Genomic DNA, 21,389 nt, shown 5'->3' with positions numbered 1-21,389 from the left:
CGCGGGCTGGACTTCAGCCCACAAAGCCCGATCCAACGGGTCCAAGCTTAATGGTCATTACCTCAACCCCAATTTGACTCACAAGCTCGCGTTACTAGAGCCCCGCAAGGATGAGTTATGTGACTTATGTATTGGAGGGATATCAATGTGATTCATGACCAAAATAAAACCAAATCTGTTTTAAAAGAGGCTCGACGTATAGTTCAATGAGATCACTACAACCTTACAAGGCCCGGGTTTGAGGGCAGAAGCCATAAGCAGGAGCTCTAACGAGATGGAGATGGCCCTGCTTGTCGCTGATATTTGGAATCTTAGCTCTACTGGAAATATAAGCACATGCTTCTACATCAAAGTATGTGAATGTTTAATCTGCATAAGCATTGAAAAGAAGCTCCTCGGACCAAACAATCACAAGATAAGCAAGACGCTTGTCAAACTGAAAGATTGGATGTGCCCTCGAGCCTTTACCAGGTTCCCACCAGATATAGTTCTTTGGCATCAACAATGATGCACCTGTAGACGTTTTGCAAGTGGATATTCTGAGAGCGCTGAATCGTAGTAGCTTTTCATGCCTGGTAAATTACTTGATGAAGTACCTCCATTCACTCAAAGATATCTAATAAGCTCAACCGCAAACTTGCCCTTCCTCGTCGCGTTTATTTCTCCGATCTGTATCAAGATATAGAATGTAGCAGTAAATGTAAGATTAAATTCCCACGAGATACACTTTCCTGGACACAAGGATAGTCTTAATCAATCAACAGCCCACCTTTAGCCTGCCTTTTCCACTGACAGAGACAACATCACCACTCTTCAGCGTATACCCACTTTTTGTTACAGTGGCCCAATTAACGCGTACATCTCCACTACTGCGAGGAGAACAAAATTAAGACAAGTTGAAATTTTCATCACCCCTTCCAGAATTAATAATGGAAAATAAAGGAAAATCATAGCACCATGCAAGTAGAGAACTGAGGCTACGTACTTTATTTCTTTCATCATTCTACTCATTTCCAAAAGCTTATATGTGGATTGAGATGCTACAATGGATATGAATACCTGATAAGGGCGGATAGTTTTGTTCGAGAGATCTTAAATCCAGCACTTGCGAGAGCATCGACCCTTACGGATGCTTCCACAGATTTGAATGATTGGGTCCTGCAGATAATCGAACGTACGAGCACCTCTTTGTTAACATGCGAGATGAAACTAAGACACTGAATCCCAGAGTTTCTGTAAAGGCATGCCCAATCAATAAATTCCTTCTGACCTTGGTGGTTCATATTCAAGGGCATCCAATGGTATCTTTGTACAGGAGACTCGAATACTTCCAATCTGTTTGAGGAAAATCCCATACAGTTAGAGGCAGTAAGAGTGCTAGTATAGTTGAAATTTACATAAAATACTCCAGTAGTAGGTTTACTTAAATTCACTTGAGAAGTACTAAGGACATGCATGTTCATATAACAATTTCTAATTTTGACAAGCCATATTGAAATTTAACTTCTGTGACAGTTAAAGATGCCAATAATTGGCCTTGGACGGATTTCTTTTTCATTTTTTTAATTTTAATTTTAATTTTAATTTTTTATGTTTGGTCAACTGAACTTTTACTGCTGTTATTACGATCCTCAAATTGCTAATACCAGCCAAAAAGAAAAAATACTAATTCATGTTTCATGTTATCCTAAACTCTAGGAAGAACACGCCATTCTAATCATCCTGCTGCAACTAAGCACTTAGCAGAGAAACCTTTGAAAGAAATTTCCAGGAAATATAAAATAGCAACATCCAGTATATGATATTACATTATCTTGTTGATATTTGCCACATCTTGAAAAGGGCATCCCAAAGGTACTGGTCATTTTAGACAATGATATTTCAGGAGAATCATTACCCTGTCCAATGTAGACATTACGTAATCCACAAGCTCAGGAACAATAAGGACTTGAGCACCCCTTGCACCCTATAGGCAACATCAGGAAAAACACAAATGTAAGAGCAGAACAACAATTCATCCAGAAAAAAAAAAAAAAGAGCAGAACAACAAATACATTTCAGAAAGGCCTGATTCAGTTATAAAGTGGCACGAAAAAACATACAAAGTACATGCTAACTCGAGAAATGAAATTGACTATCATGTCAAAATTTCACAGTAAATTTCATCTGGATTGTCATAAGTCAGACGCACTAGTTTGGTTACGTTGAGTTTATCATTTGCAACTTCAGAAATAACCTCATAGACTGTCAATGCTCTGAAAGTTCTTTAATGTAATCAGCAATTGGTGATCGTGGAAGTCACAAAATACATAGGTGTAGTTAAAATAATGAACGAGTTGTGCCTTAAAATCATCATTTCTACAGCTCCCCATTTTGCTAGTTCCCCATCTAGCTGAAAGGGAATAATAGAGCATCACTCAGAGACAGATAGTTTATAATCATCTGGAATCTGGGATGCATCTGATTGAATGTTTGCTTGGGAGTGCAGTTTGGATATTCACCTTAACAGAGAAAATTGCATTTCCTCATAACCGCAGATGGATGAAGGTCCACAATAAACTAAAAGTTTGAACTCCGTGGAAAATTTTTAGATTACAATCTGTACCTGCAAGATAATATCTCCAAGCTTTTCCCGAGTAATCCCTGTACCAAGAATTGCGCCAAGGAAGTCTCCATGAGAATAAGATCCGAAGGAAAAGCTACCTGTGATACTGGAATATTGATCATTCAACAAAGTAATAACAGATGCTTTTAAAGTCTACCTTGGTTACGGATTGAATGTGAAATGAGGATTTGTATATTTTTCCTACCTCAATGCTGCAACTGCATCAGGTTCACTTGTCAAAGTTTCAACATGTCCAATAGAAATCCTACAGCGTTCGGCCTGAATACCTTAAAATTGTATTAGTTCAAGAAAAGATGTGAAGGATAAAAAGCATCAACTAAAACCACTAAATTTGACCTGTGGGTAACCTCCTTGAGCAATTGCCTTGACATCAGCAAACTTCTCCAGCAGAAGCATAGACTCTTTCAACACTGGTGGGGTTAGAAAATCAGTATGCAACACTATTTTCCACATTGACGCCCGATTAGCCTACACAATGCATCCTAAAAGCATTTAGATTTCAAAGAAAGAAAAACCGTTCAATGGAACAGGCGCATTGGAAGGTAGTGCAATTTCCTTAAGGTCTGCAATGAAGTACCATTTCAAGGATATGCTTCACTTCACCAGTGATATTTTTATCCACCACTCCTTTGAGTAGATCATCCACGCTTCCTTTTGCAGCTTGTGCCAGCTGACATATCTGGGAAGCTACAGCATTACCAAACAAAAATTCAGTCAGAAGATATAGAAACAAGAGAAGTATTCACAGCTTCAACTGCGAATTATAGCACGATGGTTGCAGCAGAAACTTGCCAAAAAAAGGGGGCTGTAAGTAACTTCGCAGATATTGACTCGTTCAATAGTTCAGCAATATCAATAAACCGATCCCCGGTCATGAAAGCTTCTAGATAAACTTCCCAGGGAGGAACCATGAGAATAAAATTTGACTGCTGAAACCACCGACTTAAGGTTACAATCAAAGAGCCGACTACTGTTATTCAAGCGTGTGCTTTAATCGACAAATTAAGGTTGCATCTGGGTAGCCAATTTCATTTCAGGGTAAGCCTGCAGAATCCTTCCTTCTCTATTGAAGCTTCTCAGTAACCAAACGCACGATTGGACGCATTACTATTAGATTGATGTAATGGAGAGTTAGGTGTGAGCATTTCTGAACGTAGCATTTCGACTTTAACACGAGCTGAAGGAGATTAGTCTGTATTCAGCCGGAAATTTTGAGGAAACCTTAGCAAGAAAAGAAGTAAGATCGTTCAAAATTATCCCTTTTCATCAATGGAATACGCAAAAACCGTTCCGAAATCTGTTCCAACAGCAGAACAAGAGCAGCCGAGTGTGTGTTTCCCCTTCAGAAGCTACAACATCTCATTCATAACTAGAAGGAATCGCTCAATGAGGATATCCGAGCTAACGCAGAAACGACTGAATACGCTAAATGTGGAGGGAAAACAAAAAACGAGGAGCATAGCAGTGCAAAGACCTGATTGTCGAACAGGAGAAGCGAGAGGTGACAGGCGGAAATTGTTGAAGTGCGAGCGATGGTTGAGACTTTCTACGTGCGAAGTCCGAATATGAGTATGATGGCGGTTGTGATGAGAGAGAGCGAGAGCTCGGGCAGCTCTTCTGAGAATCCATGGCGCAGAGCAGCATGCGGCTGCCATGGCGGTATGTAATCGCTCTATCTCCGTTTGTCACACTCCAGACTACGGAGTCTCCTTCAAGTTTCATCCCAAAAATAAAAACAAAAATATATATATATAAAAAAAAGATAAATTAATTTCTTTTTTTTATAAGTGTTTCTTAATTTAGTGTAAATTAAAATAAAACAAATCGCTTTTTTTTCCATATATTTTGGTACATATAAATAGATCAGATTGCAGAATTTCACGATAACTCTAAAATCAAAGAAGTTTCGAGGATTTGTCCAGTTGAGTTTGACAGGACCATGCCAAACTACCTTGGAAGCAGTAGCCTGAGAAGCTCGAACCAGCTCGAATGGACTGATTTCCGGCTAGTCCGGATAAGCACGGGAAGTATAAACCTCGACATCCAGTCCTCCAAGAACCTATATCGACAATTTCAACAGACTTCACGGACCCGAGCAAAGCATTCTCGCTGACTCAAATGAGCTCACATTAGCTACAATTTTTGCATCCTCGACTCGAATGGCGCTGATCCAGATCCACCGGTTCGAGCAGCATCAACCCACCAGTTCGAGCAAACTATAACTCATCAAGGGCCCATCAGGCAGGACTCATACATTATGTAATGTTTCGACTTTCGAGGCACAACTAGATCATTTAGCCCGAAAATTCTAAAACTCAGCAACATATCATGTAACTTTATGTAATGTTTTTTTCAACAGAGCAGGAGGTATCCAAAACTGAGGGAAAAAAAAAACAACATTATGAGTTTCAAGTCCACCCTCGGAGGGATGAAAGAACAAAAATTAACTTAACAAAAGAAGCCGCTATTGCCACGAGCAGAAAATTTACGCCCGAAAGTCCTGACTCTAACACCACCTTTCCACTCGGTCAAGCAAAGTACTGGTAGCCAAGGGCTATCAGCAGTAGCACTAAGGCCACTGCAGCAGGGGCAGCCCAGACCCAGTAGTTTGTGGACTTCTTCCTCTTTGGGATTATCTTTGGGATCGACTCTGAACCTCTCGGTCTGCCTCGGTGCCTGACAACGATTTTCTCCCTTTGAAACTTCTCCTTCTCCTTCTCCAGTGCAGGAGCCTCAGGAGTAGGGTCTTCCTCCTGCTCAGTTGCCTCGTCAGCTTGCTCCTCCGAGTTGGTAGCAGGAGCCGATGTGGCTGCTTTCTTCTTCAGTTTCTTTTCACGCTCCTGAAGTGAAAACCACAAGCTTGTGTCAGTCCCGACTTCAGAAAAGATTTCAGAAATTCTGGGTTTCACTTTCCCATCTCTACTCGCATAACGAAGAGCTCGAGCAAACAAACAGTTCCCATCCAAAATCTATATTTTGAAAAATCAGTAACGATCGAAAGGCATAAGTAGATTACCTTGAGCTTCTTCTGAGCTTCCTTCTCAGCTTTTATGGCTGCTTTGGCTGCATTCTTCTCTGCCAACTTCTTCTTTCTCTCCATGGCCTGCTTCGCTTTCACAATCTGCTCCTCTCTCTTCATCTCCTTCAACTTCTCGGCATCTACCTGGCTCTCCACTTCGGGCTCCTTGACCAATTTTTTCGAGCCAGTATTCTCCTTGGCCACCGAGCCAACATCCTCAGAAGCAAATTCTGGTTCAGTTGCCTTCTCTACAGCCTCCTTCCGAGGCTTCTGGGTTGGGGCAGCTTCCTTCTGCGGAGCGGCCTTGGGCTCCTCCTTCGTCTTTTTCGGGTTGAATTTTGCCACTGCTTCTGTCTGAGGAGGAGCGGGGTTCTCTACTGCTACCAATGGCTTCTCATTAGGGTTCCGACTCCGTCCGTCCTTACTCATCTGACGGCCATCGAGAGATTGCAACAATCTCTTCTCATAATCATTCCTCAAACTCTTGCTACTGCTCCATGAGGAGATGAATTTATCCACCTAATCAAAAATCCAAAACCAAAAGAACAAGAAGCATCAATGCAGGCATGTTAAAAGTTCCCTTGGTTCCTTTCATTTTCTTTTTGTCTTCTCATGGGCAAAAAAGATCTAAGAAGTTTGTGGTTACGGAATAACAAACCTCGAGGAGTGAAAGTTCCTGAAGGGCTTGAACATCCTTTTTTGCTGCAAGATCTCTCACTTTGTTCAGGAGTGTGCGGTTCTCAAAGAAGAGGGTATTCTGAAGCAGAACCACATAATTAGGAATCAATATTTCATCAACTGAAAAAGCTGAAATCTATCATGGAGACAGTTTGCTCGAGACTGTAGAATAGATCAGGAGGTATAGTCTACATCAGAAAAGTAAACAAGCCCTAATCACGCGCAAATATTTCTAATCAAACAAGAGTTCCTGAGACAGCAAAATGAAAATGGAGGACATACCCCTTCGTCGCGCAGCTTCCTAAGTTCCTGCATATTTTTGTAAGCTCTGTCCTTCTTCTCCGTCACTTCTGAAAGCTCTTCCTGCAAGGACTTAATATCCTCATCTACTCTAACCAACTCGTCTCTGAGGTTCTTAATCCTCGCCTTAATTGCCTGCTGATCCTTCCTTACTCCATCCAAGTCAACTCCCATGAGCTACAATGAAAATTCTCACCCCAATCAGCCAATACTCATTTGTAAACACAAGATTCCTCTGACTATAATCAATCGTAAATATCTTACCTTAACCTGATCTTGTATGACTTCTTTTTGACCAAGAGAATCCTGTAGCTTCGTTCTCATAGCAGCATTTGCAATAACCTTGTCCCTCGTCCCTTCGAGCTGCTTGATGTCCCGAAGAATTTGTTTCTCCTCTGCCAATGATATGCTCTCATGCGAAATTCGGTAGTTCAAGCTCTGGATCTGCAAACACCCAATTACAGCACAAGCATTAAACATTTGAATATGCAAACAACAAAGTAGTCCCCAAAAACATGCGGACTTGAATACATACAACTTCATTAAGCTCTTCCTCTGATGAGCACAACCCACTTCCACGACCAGCAGTGTTAGCAGTCCGAAGCTTCCCCAAAGCCTGCTGCAAAGGTTCCATTTCCTTCCTCTTCCCATCTACCATTATATTGAATTGCTTGTTCTCTGCATCCAAAGGCTTCAACTGAGAGATAATCTCCCCTCGCTCCGACTGCATAATGTAAAGAATTGTTGTCAACTATCAAGCAGTGATGCTAAATTTCTTCTCCAACACACAACATCATGCAATTTCCAGCTTACCCTCTTATCCTTAAGTTTATTGATCGTCTGGAACCGGGCTTGGGTCCAGCGCACGATATCCTTATCGGCATGATCCATTTTAGCTTTAATATTGGGATCATCGAGGGGCCTGCACCTGACAAAGTAGAAATAATGGACCTTGTGCTCAGGCCACTCGTCGACAGCATCCTTTGGGAAATTGGCATCAGAGACCTTATTGACGTCTGCCTTAATTGAACCATTCTCGTGTGACCCAAATTTTATGTGCTCACCAGCTGTCCCACTTTCCTTCTCATGAGACACAGACTTGCTGTTGTCTGCCTCAATGGGTGATGGGGCGTTCTCGAATCCCACAACCTCAACGCCCATGTTTTCCTTTCACCAGCTTGAGAAAACCTATATGGAGCCAAAACATTTCAATCAGATATATTCAACCATTCCGAGTTTGACCCGTTTTTCCTATTCATGCCTACTTCAACAGAGTATTTAGAACAATCAACAGCTCTATTCTAATACAAACTCTCACAAAAGCACTTTAGTAGACAACAGATTTTCAACTCGTGCGTACTTGCACGTTTTCAGCAGCTACCAGAGCTAAACCTATGCAAGGATCAGCAGGCTTTCGGATAGATCTCACGAAAATCCACAAGACCAATCGAGGATTCGAGGATCACATCACCAATCGTCTAACACCTCAACTCGGCATTTCGCATGCAGATCATACATTAATTCAATCAGAAAACAGTCTGCATGTACAGCAAATCCGAGCCATTTCCAAGTGAGTCGGCACAACACCAAGATATCTAGTCGGGCAAAACAAGAAGCAACCTCCCCGATCGATCCCTGCCTCGAGAGAGATAGAGATCAATCGGGTCGGCAACAGATCGATGAACGAGCAGAAACGGTTGCAAAACAGGGCAGACGAGTCCATTTCCAAGAATTACATGCAGATCGGCGAGGAAGCGTAAAAGGGGAGGATTCTTACCAGAAACAAGGGAGAAAGTTGGGAGGGAGGGGGGAAAAGAGAGAGAGAGATTCAAAAGAGGACCTTTTCTTTGACAGGGGCCCCCGGGATTTCGATGGAGATTGGAGGAAGAAGAACCCTCTCTTGAAAACTGAAGAAGGAGGGGAAGGGGTCAGATCTCGTCTCCCCTTGTCTTTCTCTCTTACCCACCCCTACGAGTCTCTCTCCTTTCCAAGCTGAGAGATTGAGAGAGAGAGAGAGAGCTGAAGCTAAATTTACAGTCGCAGAGAGAGAGAGAGAGAGAGAGAGAGAGAGAGAGAAGGAGATAGAGGCGAACAGAGGATTTCAGTTTTTTTTTCCTTTTTTTTTTCCAGTTTCCTTTTTATCTTAATTTCCCCAAGAGGAGCAAAAGTGAAAACATCGGACTGCCGGTTTTGTAGTTAGGAGCTGCAGCTCGTGGGAATGGAAGCCTTTGCCATCTTCGTTTTTCTCTTTATATTATTTTTGGGGATAATCCTATTTCGACAGGACCATGGGTGATAATTTGCAAATTGAATCATATCTCGTAATTACTTTTTTGATAATTTTTTAAAAATTTTGCCTTTTTCATTTGATTTTACTATCTATGAAATTTGCAGAATTAATGATTCTGCCATTGTAATTTTAAAGTTAACCAAAATGGGGTGATTTTCTATGAATGGTTTAGATAGACTCTATATGCGCAGCCCTCGTCTGCAAAAGTGGGAAAATCAATAATGCGAAAACGAAAAAAAAAAAAGGGATGAAAAAATTATCCGTTGACATGGCCGTGTATAAATAGAATAGCTCCCTTGCCATCTATTCAAAATAAATTTTTAATGCTCTTTTTCTTGGATAATTTTTTGCATGAAGAATATCTTTTTCCTAAAACTGGTAGACATGTAATAATCTTGATATTCATGCAAAACGACAGAATTTCCATTTATTGAGCGTTTTAGTTTAATAAAGATGAAAATTTGCGTTACTTCAATATAAAACTAACCACCATATGATAAGGTCATATTAATAGCATGCTACGCAGCATATGGTGGTCACATGTAAAATGCCAAGGGCCGAAGGAAACAGATGGAGTGAAAACGGCATGATATACTTCCTAACGATCGGCGACCAGCTGGTGAACATATCAAATCACTATTCTAAAACATCTGAATTGATTATACTTAAAATTGCTATTTTATTTTTATTAGAAAGTAATATAATATAATAAATAGCATTTAAATATAACATAAGGTGTAACAAAATATAGTTTGGCTAGTGTTCTAACCATGCATTGCACGGGTTTATTTTTAATGGTAATTATACTCATTATATTAGAATTTTTAACGGTGACTAAAAATTCTTAAATAATAATTTGGGTTAATAACACAAAAAACACAAATTTTTCACATTTTAACAATTATAGCACAATTTTTTTCATTAACTTAAAAATACATAAAGTTTCGATTTGATAATAATTCTGGCACAACATCAAATTTTTCATTAATTTAAATGGAAATTGCTAACGTGTAGGACAGCGAGACCCACCATATTTTTTTTAATAATAAAATTATTTCAGGAGATAAAAAAAATCAAAATAGAAAAAAAAATGCAAAATGGGGACGACGGGTGGTGGCCGGCGGTGAGGGCCTCGTCGCCGGCCACCACCCCCCAATTGGGGTCACTAGCGGTCACAGAGGATGTCGGCACCCCACTTGACCTATACGTCAGCAATTTCCATCCAAATTAACGGGAAATTTGACGACGTGCTATAATTATTATCAAATCGAAAAGTTTATGTTCATGCTAAAATTGTTAAAACATGAATTTTTTATTTTTTATTTTGTTATCAACTCTAATAGTTTTAATACATTCAAGACTCATTTGAATAGTTCAATGACAACTTGCTACTAATTAACTTTATTTAAATTGCATTGGATATTTAATTTCTTTTTTGAAAATACTATTTTAGATATTTTTTTATAAGTTCATAAATAATAATAATAACAATTTCAATCTTATAATAGAAATTAGGTCTCACATGATTAAATCAGCTCTCTTATTTTTTTAAAGATTGTGTTCACTAATGAGAAATCATTTATTAATATAGGAGTCAATTTAGTTATATGACCATAAATTCATAGAATTAGTGATTTGTATTATTTTTTTGGAAAATTTTTATATGAAAAATTAATTAATTATATATATTTTCTAAAAAATAATATGTTTAAGAATCACAAAGATATAAAACAATAGTTTAAAATTTCATACGATAATCTTAAGTAATAACCTTCGATAAATTTATATTAATTAACTTACTCGGTATTTTTTTAAAATTTCTCTTACAAATTTGATTTATACATTTTTATACGTAATTTCATATATCTTAGTTTCTTTTACATGCTAATAGTTTATGATTTAGTCCTATATATGATCAATTAATCATTTTTCAATATTATTTAAATAATAATAAGTTATAATATCTAATTAAATATTTCATTGTTATGTAATTATAAATTGACCATTTTAACCCTACTAACTATAGCCCCATTTCATACGAAATAGAGTCAATTTTACTATATTTATGGATGAATTGATGGATTTTATGATGAAATTATATAATCATATACATGTGTGTTTGTTAGATTATTTAATATTTATTACCTCCCTAGCTTATAAATAGTTATAAGTTGGTGATTATACTGCTCGAATCATTTAATACAGCTAATAAATAATTTTACTTCTGCGAGTTTGGCTTATAAACCACTTATTTTATCTTCGTTACTTCTGGTACAATATACAAAACTTGTCGGGTAAAAAGAGGTCCATTTAAAAATTTTAAGGAAATGCGAGTAAATAAGTTTTTTGCATAACCTGTACTTGGATATCATTTTCAAGATATATGATATAATGTGATATCGCAAAATGAACTTGTGTACAAGAGCAGTCATTACTCTCATGAATAGGGACGATTACAATTTTGGTTGAAGTAAGATATAAAATTATCCCCGGTCATAGTCTCTGATTTGAGTCTGAGATGAATCTCTCATTCCCATATAATCATTACATTATTAAAAAATACACTCGATAAAAAGAAAAATTGACTACTTCAGCCATAAAGCCTCTAAAATAGATTCCACAATTAAAATATAAAAAAATGAAAAAAAAACAAAAAAACAAAAACAAAACAAAAGCTGTCACGTGGGGATCAAAGACTCCCATGCGGCAACCGCCCGTTGGTCTCTACGTTTAAGAGACGCCGCAACGCCGGACGTCTTTCCCTTGCGTCTCTAATGATGCGACGTGGCGTCAGAGACGCGGGTGGAGACCAGCGCCGTGGATAGTAACTCTCTCACACATTTTGCAAATAAACTATTTATTTTTTTGCAATAATAATTTTGAATTGCAAGAAGAAGATATTTATTTACACGGTGGGTGCTGTTTGGAAACGGGGTTAAGATACGACAAATTCTTGGTTTTGTCTTATCCCCGGTGGTTGCAACCACGCGTCTACAACGGGAAGGTAATGAAATATATCTTTCCTTAAGGACAGTCCCTGACAAGATATGGGTCGATATTTACAACAGACCCGACCGAGAAGATTCGATTTGAATGCCAAACCAAACGTGGCCCCGATCTCAAAATGACCGATTTGCCCTCCAAACAGAAGGTCCCGTTTGATTTGTAAGTTTGATTTTAAAATCATGATTTTGATTTTAACTCAACACACTACACAACAAAAATACACGTTTTCCAAGTCAAATTTATAATCTCATCTCATTTGTTTTTTTCCACAATCAAAATCAAACTTACTTTAACTCTAAAATCAAATGCATCATTAATTTGCCCTGCGGATGGCATTTGACTTTTGGACACGTGCGACTCATTGGTGTTGATTTCTTCATTTTGAACATGCTAAAACCAATCCTTTGTCTACTTAGTCTTCGACGCAATAAGGGACAAACCAACCCCCCCCAACAAAAAAAAAAGGCCGATATTTTCTTAAAAAAGGAAATTCGAATACCTTTTTTGCCCGTTGTAGTCGGGTGACGATTGTGGTAATTTCGTAAATGTTCCACGGACTTTTTAGGAGTGACATTTTTTAGATTTACTGGCTATGTGTAATTCCATTTGATTTGATGCATCCTAACTTATGTGTAAAAACTGGATAACATTTTGGGCATCGCTGCGGGTCAAATTTTTTTCTTCTTATAGGAAAATTATAAGTACATATGTTAATGCATATAAATTCAATTTTTTTTATAAAAAATTTCGTTAAAGTCATGAATTCTCAATAATATATTAGATGAAGACCCGCGAGTTACGTAGACGATTATTAATGAATTTGAAGATAGAAATTTGAAATATCAAAACTTATTCGTATTGTTAAATAATGTAAAATTTGATCTTAATATATATTTATAAATGATTGAGTTTTATGAAAAAATGGGAATTCGGGAAAAAAAATCTAAAACTATAGAAATTAAATTAGTATTGTTTTTTTGGTTTCATTATAATATGTAAAACGTGCATGAAAAAGTCTTATGATAAGGAAATTTAAAAATATTAAGTTTTAATTCTAATAAAGTAAGAATGCATGTATAAAATCTGATATACCTTCCCTTATTACTTTTACTAATATACATATACAAAAATATTTAAAGCAGAGGCATGAAATAACTTTCTTCTATATTATATTAAAAAATCTAAGATAACTATCCTATAAAAGTAAAATAAGTGAAAAGTTAAAAGAAATCTCAAAGGACAGAAGTACCGTATATTTGATCATGTATCAAATAAAGAGTGGTAAAACTCAAAAATATATACTCGTAAACGAAGTTGATTGTTGATAGTAAAATTCAATATTAATGTTATCATTGTTATGACTACTCAAATCAAATTTTGTGAAAAATAAATATATTAATAAGTATATTGAACTCAAAGTTTATGAAAGAAAGATCCCAATTGAATTATAAAATAATAATGAAAAATAAATATTGAAGGATTTTCAATTACTAAAGTAACAACTAGAATAAAAATTATATTAAAACAATTAATATCGAAACAACTAGTTTTGAATTTGCATTAATAAATTCATTTTACAAATCAAAATTCAACTGGCAAATAAGAATTATTAAATAAAACTATCGAACTCGAAGTTCATAGAGAAAATATTTCCATTAAATTATGAAATAAGAATAAAAAATAAATATTCAATGCATATAAATTAGAAATTTCTTACAAGCAGCGTCCATAATAAAACTAGAATAGAGATCGTGTCAGAATAATCAATATCGAAACAATAAAACTCGAATTTCCACTAAAATTCATTCAACAAATCAAAGTTCAATCAAGAAAAAAATTAGAGAAGATTGTTAAGACAATCAAAATATCGAAACAATTAGTTTGAAATTTGCACTAAAAAATTCATTCTACGAATCAAAACTTCACCGAAGAATAAGAATAATTTAATAAAGCTACTATACTCAAAGCTTATGGAGAAAAAAATTCCATTAAATTATGAAAAAGAATAAGAAATAAATATTCAAGGTATAACCAATAAAGGGTGGTTTAAGCGGTTTGCTGTTTATTTCCCTTAAATAAAGTCTCGGGTTCGAATATTGTAAATAGAGAAAATCTTTGATTGAGAGAATTTTACTTCTTCGTATGCTAACTTTGCTCGAACTAGATTAGTGGGGGTCTTTTAGGCTTTTGAATACCATGGTACATACCAAAAAGGATATTCAAGGTATAGAAATCAGAAAATTCTTATAGTTACTGAAGCGACACCCATAATAGAATTGAATGGAGATCTTGCAAAAAATAATCAATATTAAAACATTCAATTTCAAATTTGAAGGTACCAAATTCATTGAACAAATCAAAATTCAATCAAAAAAAAATTGGGGAAAGAAGGGAAAATTGAGGTTTAGAATTATCTATAGAGGTTATATGTTCGATTATCATCAGTGGGACTACCTATGTCCATTTATTTAGATTTCCTTTCCATTTACTTGTATTAGGCCATGAGCCTCCTATTATAGTCGAACAAAAAAAATGTTGCTCCACTTTAAAAGATACTCGACTAAGCAAAGAACTATATATATATATATATATATATATATACAGATGTTGAATTGTCAGAATACGATAATTATATATTCAAATGAGTATCCGAAAGTCTAATTGGGCTCCGTCTAATCCAGTCGAGCCGGGTCAGTCCACTAAGGAGTAAAGCTCTCCAACGTGGAGTTTTTACATTCACAATTATTCGAACTGGAGACCTTACTTAAGCAAAACAAGCGCCGAACAGCTTGAACCAACCTATGTTAGTTATATATTTAATTTGATGCAGCAACTATATATATATATATATATAACATGCAATCTATATATATTTTCGTGCGATAACTATATCTTATATATATGTGGCAATGCAAATTATTATAATGCCCTTATATAACTATATATTTTATATATAATCTAAATATTGACGATGTATATGTAATCTATATATTCTATTGCATTTTTTTCCCTTGTATATATTCCGTTGGGCTTTATGTCATATTTTATTCTCTCGTGTATACTTAGTTGTGCCTTATATGTAAAATCTATATATTTACTATATTATTAATTAACAAAATTTCCTTAATAAGAATATAAAAAAATGGTATAAATAATGATGTGGCAGCGCGAGAGAGCTTCGTTTTATGTTTTTGATGATGTGATGACGTGAGAATTCGTGCTATGTTTTTGATGGTGTAGCGACGTGAGAATTCAGTTTGTTACTTTATTTTCATATAATATATATATATATATATATATATATTATGATATGAGTTAAATTTATTCCCACGATTGATAATTATCTATATTATATTATAAGTCCATTTATTAAATAATACTGAATTCTATTGCTACCCATTTTCATCATGTCTTCTCTCTGTATGGTTATATCTCAATACATCTAATGATTTCTAGTAGAAAATTTGCTCTATTTGTATTTTGTACACAATATATAATTTTGGGTGCTATATATATCACACTTCATATCATTTCAAACAATTCAAATCACTTAATATCATAATGGCATGTATTTGAATATATGAGCGAAGTTGTATAGATATAGAATAATAGGTCTATTTATTAATTCGAAATATTTGTAAAAAGTTAAGATATGAATATAATGAATTAGAATGATTATAACATAATACTTCTAATGAGAATACAATGAACTAAAATCTATTTATTCTTCTCCTGTTTATGAAAGAAATAGAATATAGTATTCTTTTAAATAGAATTGGTATTCTTCATGAAACCACCAAAAGAATCAAGAGATCTTTCAGGGAGCACAGCTGGGGTGGACGTAGCAAGATGCAACAAGAAGAAAACTCACGCACTTCACCCCCATAACTCGAAGCTTCTTAGGAGCCCATAGGACCCGACTGGACCATCATCAATATAGATGCATCATGGAAGACGGTCAGATCATGCCTATTGGGAGTTATACATCACCGAACCGACCACCAGCATTATCATGGTTCCAAATTTGAATGAAGCAAAACCACTACAGTCAGAGGCCCGAGCAGCCCTCCTAGCCCTAAACACCGTTGCAGAAAAAGGGGACTGAAGAAAATCTGGTTACGTTGCGATGCATTGCTGTTGATAGAAGCTATTTTACACCCACAAAACTCGCCGTGAGAAATTAGAAGCATAGTTTCAGATATAATGATGTCTCTTAATTACTTTTCGGATTGGTTATATTCCTAAATCCCTAGAACATACAATTTTCTAGCTCATGACTTGGGTCATTATGGCTCATTGTCAAATTTTCGCTCACTATATATCTTTGAAGGGTATCCAGACCTAATGTAATCGCAACTTTTCTTTAATGAATCACTTTACCTAGAAAAAAAAAAGAATTGGTATTCTTCAAATTGCTAGGACATAACGAAGACTAAGGAGAAAAAGAATAAAAAGTACAATTGAAAAATGATGGTTGGTGATTATCCACGCTCACCGCATTTTATCCTTTGTATTTCTTATCCAAAAATTTATAGCAAATTTTTGAATGAAGTAAGGATAGGGAAAAAAAATAGAAACAATTGAAAAGCGGCTAAACTTGGAACATCCATGGGCATATAGATCATATCTGATGTGTGTAGTATTACATTACATTACATTACAACCATGCTGCGGCTTCTATGGACTGCAAGCAGATCTCCACTGTAGCGAGTTCGCTTTAACAAATCATGCAATCTTGAAAGCTGAGAGTTTTATCTTTGAACAATTTTGAGCAAAAAGAAGACCCACTCTTGTGCAGCTAGAGCTCTTTGGGTGTTTGATTTTATAATTAAATAAAATTGGATTTCGATTTTAATTGATTTGTAATGATTATGTTATTGAATTATGAGAAAAAATGTAAAAAAAAAGTAATAAATAATTAAGAAGAAGTAATGACTGTGTTGTTGAATTGTGAAAAAAGTAATGAATATTTGAGAGAATTTAATATTAAAAATTGAATTGAATGGTTAAAAAAATTGAATAAAGAGATAAAAGTAATAATTGCTTTATTGATTTTTATTGTATAGTTAGTAAAGTTAAAGTTAGAGTTAAATTCTTAAAAATATAACTCACCAACCAAACTGAACCAGTTTTTATTTTCAGTATAAGCTATTTTTTTTTTCTCATTTCTTATTTTCTCAGGGGCCCAAGGTGGAAAGTCCATTCTTCACGCGTGATGCGGTCCTGCCCCTGGCCCAAATATAGGCCCACCGACGGGAAAAATCAATTCATTTTTCCTCACGATATTATTGTATTATTATATGTATCCTAAAAATCATTCATTAAAAACTATTAATTAATTAAACATTAGCCATTAGTTGATCGTGAACGTCGAGCAAATCATTATTAAACATCCGTTCGGCTTGATCAGCTCATTCTATTTTGTATCGACAATTATAACGACGACAACGTGAAGCTGAGGCCCATTATATTATAAATAAATAAATATATTAATTAAACAATAGCGATAAATAATAATAATTCTGTGGGTCCCCATCAATTAAATCGAGCCTATTATATAAGTCCACGAGGATGCCTTAGAAATGATTTGCATCGGCAAAATTTGCGGACCCGGTTAGATTGTTGGGACAGTTAGTAATTAAGGTTGCGTTTGGTTTAATAGTAAAATTTTAAAATTAGATTTTGATTTTGATTTTGAGTGATATAAATGAAACTCACCCATTTGACTTTGTATGAGTTATGTTGTTTTGTTGTGGGAAAAAGTGATATAAATGGGACCCACTTTTTGACTTTGTATGAATTATTTTATTTTGTAGTGGGTAGAATTAAGTTAGAATTGTGAGTCTAAAATATTATCGCGAAACCAAACAGGCTCTAAATGCTTCATTGGGTTTGGGCAGCGATTGCGTCATTGGGTGATAGTTGTAATCTCTCTCTCTCTCTTGGCCGGCGGATCGTTCAAGAATGTTGCCGTACATTACGGTGCCCGATCGAATCATACACCGAAACAAATACAAGTATACATAAATGAATTTATTCTCCCATGTAAATCCTCCGTAATTGTCAATTTTTGGTATTTGCTTAAGGATATATTTGAGAATGAAGAAAATACTAAAACATAATTGTTGAACAATATTTGTTACTTTTGAAATACGATAAAGTTTGCTAAATTTTACATTGCGAATTTTGGATTTTTTCACACCACAAACTAATTTGAGCCATTAGATCGTCCTCAAATTACAATATGATCCTTTATGATATAAAATGAGATTTCCTCCCTCCCCCTTTCTCTCTCTTAACTGGTACGTGCAAATCCAATTGTTGAACCTCTATGCTTTCTTGACATGATTACTAGGTTTCTTGAATTAATTGGGAGCTATACTAGAACCTGAAAGGCCTCCGAAAACGAACAAGGTTGCTATCTTGATTGAAGCCGTTGGCATGGTGACTCAATTGCATGGCGACGTCCAGAAGTTGAAAGACTCGAAATCGGAAGAAAATCAAGGAGTTAAAAGTGAGCCACTTCTTTAAATTGTCATTATCGACTGCTGTAGTTGTGAATAATTGGTATAATTGTCTTTAGAAGTCTATTTCCTACCTCTAAGTTCTGTATGGTATTAGATGATTCTTTACCGTGCTACAAAATTTGTATGACTATATAGGTTTACCTCACATTGGTTTTATATGGTATAAAAAATCTAAAATTTCAAATGTCTTTTTATATTTCAAATTATCGGATAAGCAAAACAAGCTTTTACGGCTTCAAAAAAAAAAAAAGAATCAATTTTTACAATCACTTATGAGGCGTTTGGTTTCAGAGTTAAAGTAACTTTGATTTTGATTGTGGAAAAAGACAAATGTTGTATAGTGTGTTGAGTTAAAGTTAAAGTTGACTTGGGAAATGTGTATTTTTGTTGTGTAGTGGGTTGAGTTAAAGTTAAAGTTAAAGTTTTTGTGATTGTAACCCTGAAAACAAACGGGCCTTTAGCCTTTTATTTAACTCAAGTCGTGGTTTTCATTAAGAACTTTTATGAGATGTTAGTTCTATTGATCGTAACGTGCGAGTGTATCGGGGATCTAGGGCGAAGATTATCGGAGGAAGGTGTTATATTCTTTTTCTTCCTCTCATACTGTGAAGTGTGAAGTGTGTAAATGATGACTTCTGGGTGTGAAATATTAGGAGCCTAGGGATTGACTCATACGCTGTGTGGTATTAGGAGCCTGGGATTGTTAGGTTAAAGGGCGTGCTACCTTTATTGCAATTGATGTAGGCTTTAATCCCCCAATGGGCCAAAGTCATTGCACACCTCTCTATCAATCTTTATTGCGTCAATTAATGCTTACTTCCCCAATTTCTTCCACTTTTTGTCCCAATACCAATGACAGTTGAGGAATTTGGTTTGATAAATTCTGTGCAATTTCCACCGGTATGAGATCCCGTTAGGATTCGTCTTTCCCATAGATTGATTCAATACCTAAAAAATAAGATATGCATATTCACCTGAAGATTTTGCGATTTGAAGGAAGGCTCTCGATGAACAAATATTACGGGACTTCTTATATATTGTTTGTGTTGGAAATTATGGCTAATGGGTGAATGAGGAAATTGCTCACGAGCTAATGACTCTTGATTTTCTTGGCGGTTACAAGAAATGAATGGATTGCATTCATGAATAATCAAATGTCATTAACATGTATATTGAATATATGTGAATTATTCCCCATAAATGGAGAATAGGAAGAGTCATATAACGGATGGAACCCATAGTCTATAAAAGGGGCACACGGCAAAAAGGAAAGAGAACAAGAGAAAAAGTCTCCTGCCTTCCATTGCTTCCTATAGCCGATTGAAAAACAAGAAGAAAATTCGACCTCAAAAGTGTTCACGCTTCTCTTCGAGTTCGCTGAAGCGTTGCTGTTTGTGCTGCTGCTTCGCTTGTTGCCGTTTTATCCTGGGAAACGATTGTCCACGTAACCTCAAGCACCCAGGAGGGGACAATTCTGTTTCAAGGGGTTTGTGTCTAACACAGGACTCGGCTCTCTCTCGTATCTTTCGGTTTCGCCTTTGTTTCGGTTTGAATTTCCAAGTTCCTATACTAATGAAATTAAGTTAATTTGATAGTATTCTATTTGTCCGAATAGCTATTTGAATTATCGTTCAATTTTGTGACTTATTAAGGCTAATTAAATTTACGTCTTACAATCTTGAAACAGAATTTGTTATTTGAACGATTCGAATGGCGTCGGGGAACGATGGAGATACGACCAACGGAAGCCAGACTACTGGCTCCGGCCCTGCTCCTATCTTGCCTAACCATTTGGTTAGCCAAAACGTGGCTGCTCCCTCGATGGTCCCTGTGAACCATGTCGAGAAGCCCGAGAAGTTCAATGGGTTGAACTTCAAGAGGTGGCAGCAAAAGATGCTATTCTACCTCACAACTCTGAACCTTGCAAGATTTTTGACTGAAAATGCTCCAACCCTATCTGTGGGGGAGTCAGATGTGCAGGCTCTCAGTGCGGTTGACGCTTGGAAGCACTCCGACTATCTCTGCCGGAATTATATCATGAATAGTCTTCATGATTCCCTGTATAGTGTCTATCAGGGGTTTAAGACGGCAAAGGAACTATGGGAATCCTTGGACCGTAAATATAAATCAGAGGATGCCGGTGCGAAGAAATTTCTCGTCGGACGATTCCTCGATTTTAAAATGGTGGATTCAAGGACCGTAATGAGTCAAGTGCAGGAATTGCAAGTGCTCTTACATGAGATTCAGGCTGAGGGAATGGCTCTAAGTGAATCCTTCCAAGTGGCTGTTGTCATTGAGAAACTGCCTTCTGGTTGGAAGGATTTCAAGAATTATCTGAAGCATAAGCGAAAGGAGATGACAATGGAAGATCTTGTTGTCAAGCTTCGAATTGAAGAAGACAATAAAAACTCCGGAAAGGATCTCATCCTCCCTGCTGCTAAGGTAAATGTCATGGAGCAAGGGCAAAGCTCTAAGAACAAAAAAGGCAAGAAGAAGCTGGGTACGAATGGAGGAGTCTTCAAGCCCAAGTTTCAAGGGAAATGCTTCAACTGTGACAAGAAAGGTCACAGATCTGCTGACTGCAGGCTCCCAAAAAGGAAAAAGGATCATGAAGCAAACGTGGTCAATGAAATGGCTCGAGATGTGGCAGACATCAACCTATCTGCTGTGGTTTCAGAGGTGAACCTCATTGGGTCCAACCCAAAGGAATGGTGGCTTGATACCGGTGCCACCAGACATGTGTGCTCAAATAGAGACCTGTTCTCTATGCTCGAACCGGTCACTGGGGAAAGGATCTATATGGGAAACTCTGCCCATTCTGCTGTTGAAGGTCAAGGAAAGGTAGTCTTAAAGATGACTTCAGGAAAGGAGTTGACTCTGAACAATGTATTGTACGTACCTGAGATTCGAAAGAATTTAGTCTCCGGGTCATTGCTGAACAAA

The 21,389-nt window shown here is 36.3% G+C and overlaps 2 protein-coding genes across 4 annotated transcripts; both read right to left on the bottom strand.

The window, feature by feature from the left end:
- Nucleotides 1-151: 151 nt before the first annotated feature.
- Nucleotides 152-4,353, bottom strand: LOC116213701 (putative RNA-binding protein YlmH). Of its 2 annotated transcripts, XM_031548734.1 has the most exons (11): nt 4,101-4,353; nt 3,204-3,313; nt 2,963-3,094; nt 2,811-2,884; nt 2,606-2,711; nt 1,898-1,966; nt 1,271-1,335; nt 1,060-1,158; nt 770-869; nt 597-669; nt 152-513 (listed from the first exon to the last, which is right to left on the bottom strand). In XM_031548734.1, the coding sequence occupies exons 1-10, from the start codon at nt 4,279-4,281 to the stop codon at nt 607-609; spliced, it is 999 nt and encodes a 332-aa protein (XP_031404594.1). In that variant the 5' UTR covers nt 4,282-4,353; the 3' UTR covers nt 152-513; nt 597-606. The 2 variants fall into 2 exon arrangements, with proteins under 2 accessions (XP_031404594.1, XP_031404593.1); XM_031548733.1 differs by having other exon boundaries at nt 152-669.
- Nucleotides 4,354-4,919: 566 nt separating this feature from the next.
- LOC116213700 (proton pump-interactor 1-like) lies at nt 4,920-8,719 on the bottom strand. 2 transcript variants are annotated; one of them, XM_031548731.1, is made up of 8 exons: nt 8,464-8,719; nt 7,437-7,811; nt 7,159-7,347; nt 6,888-7,067; nt 6,606-6,800; nt 6,304-6,402; nt 5,643-6,164; nt 4,920-5,466 (listed from the first exon to the last, which is right to left on the bottom strand). In XM_031548731.1, the coding sequence occupies exons 2-8, from the start codon at nt 7,782-7,784 to the stop codon at nt 5,155-5,157; spliced, it is 1,845 nt and encodes a 614-aa protein (XP_031404591.1). In that variant the 5' UTR covers nt 7,785-7,811; nt 8,464-8,719; the 3' UTR covers nt 4,920-5,154. The 2 variants fall into 2 exon arrangements, with proteins under 2 accessions (XP_031404591.1, XP_031404592.1); XM_031548732.1 differs by having other exon boundaries at nt 8,401-8,688.
- Between the last annotated feature and the right edge of the window lie 12,670 nt (nt 8,720-21,389).

The sequence above is a fragment of the Punica granatum genome, chromosome 7 (genome assembly GCF_007655135.1).
Source record: "Punica granatum isolate Tunisia-2019 chromosome 7, ASM765513v2, whole genome shotgun sequence".
In the NCBI taxonomy this organism is placed as follows: Eukaryota; Viridiplantae; Streptophyta; class Magnoliopsida; order Myrtales; family Lythraceae; genus Punica; species Punica granatum.
The sequence above is the reverse complement of the archived record's forward strand: the minus strand, read 5'-3'. Positions and strand labels throughout refer to the sequence as shown.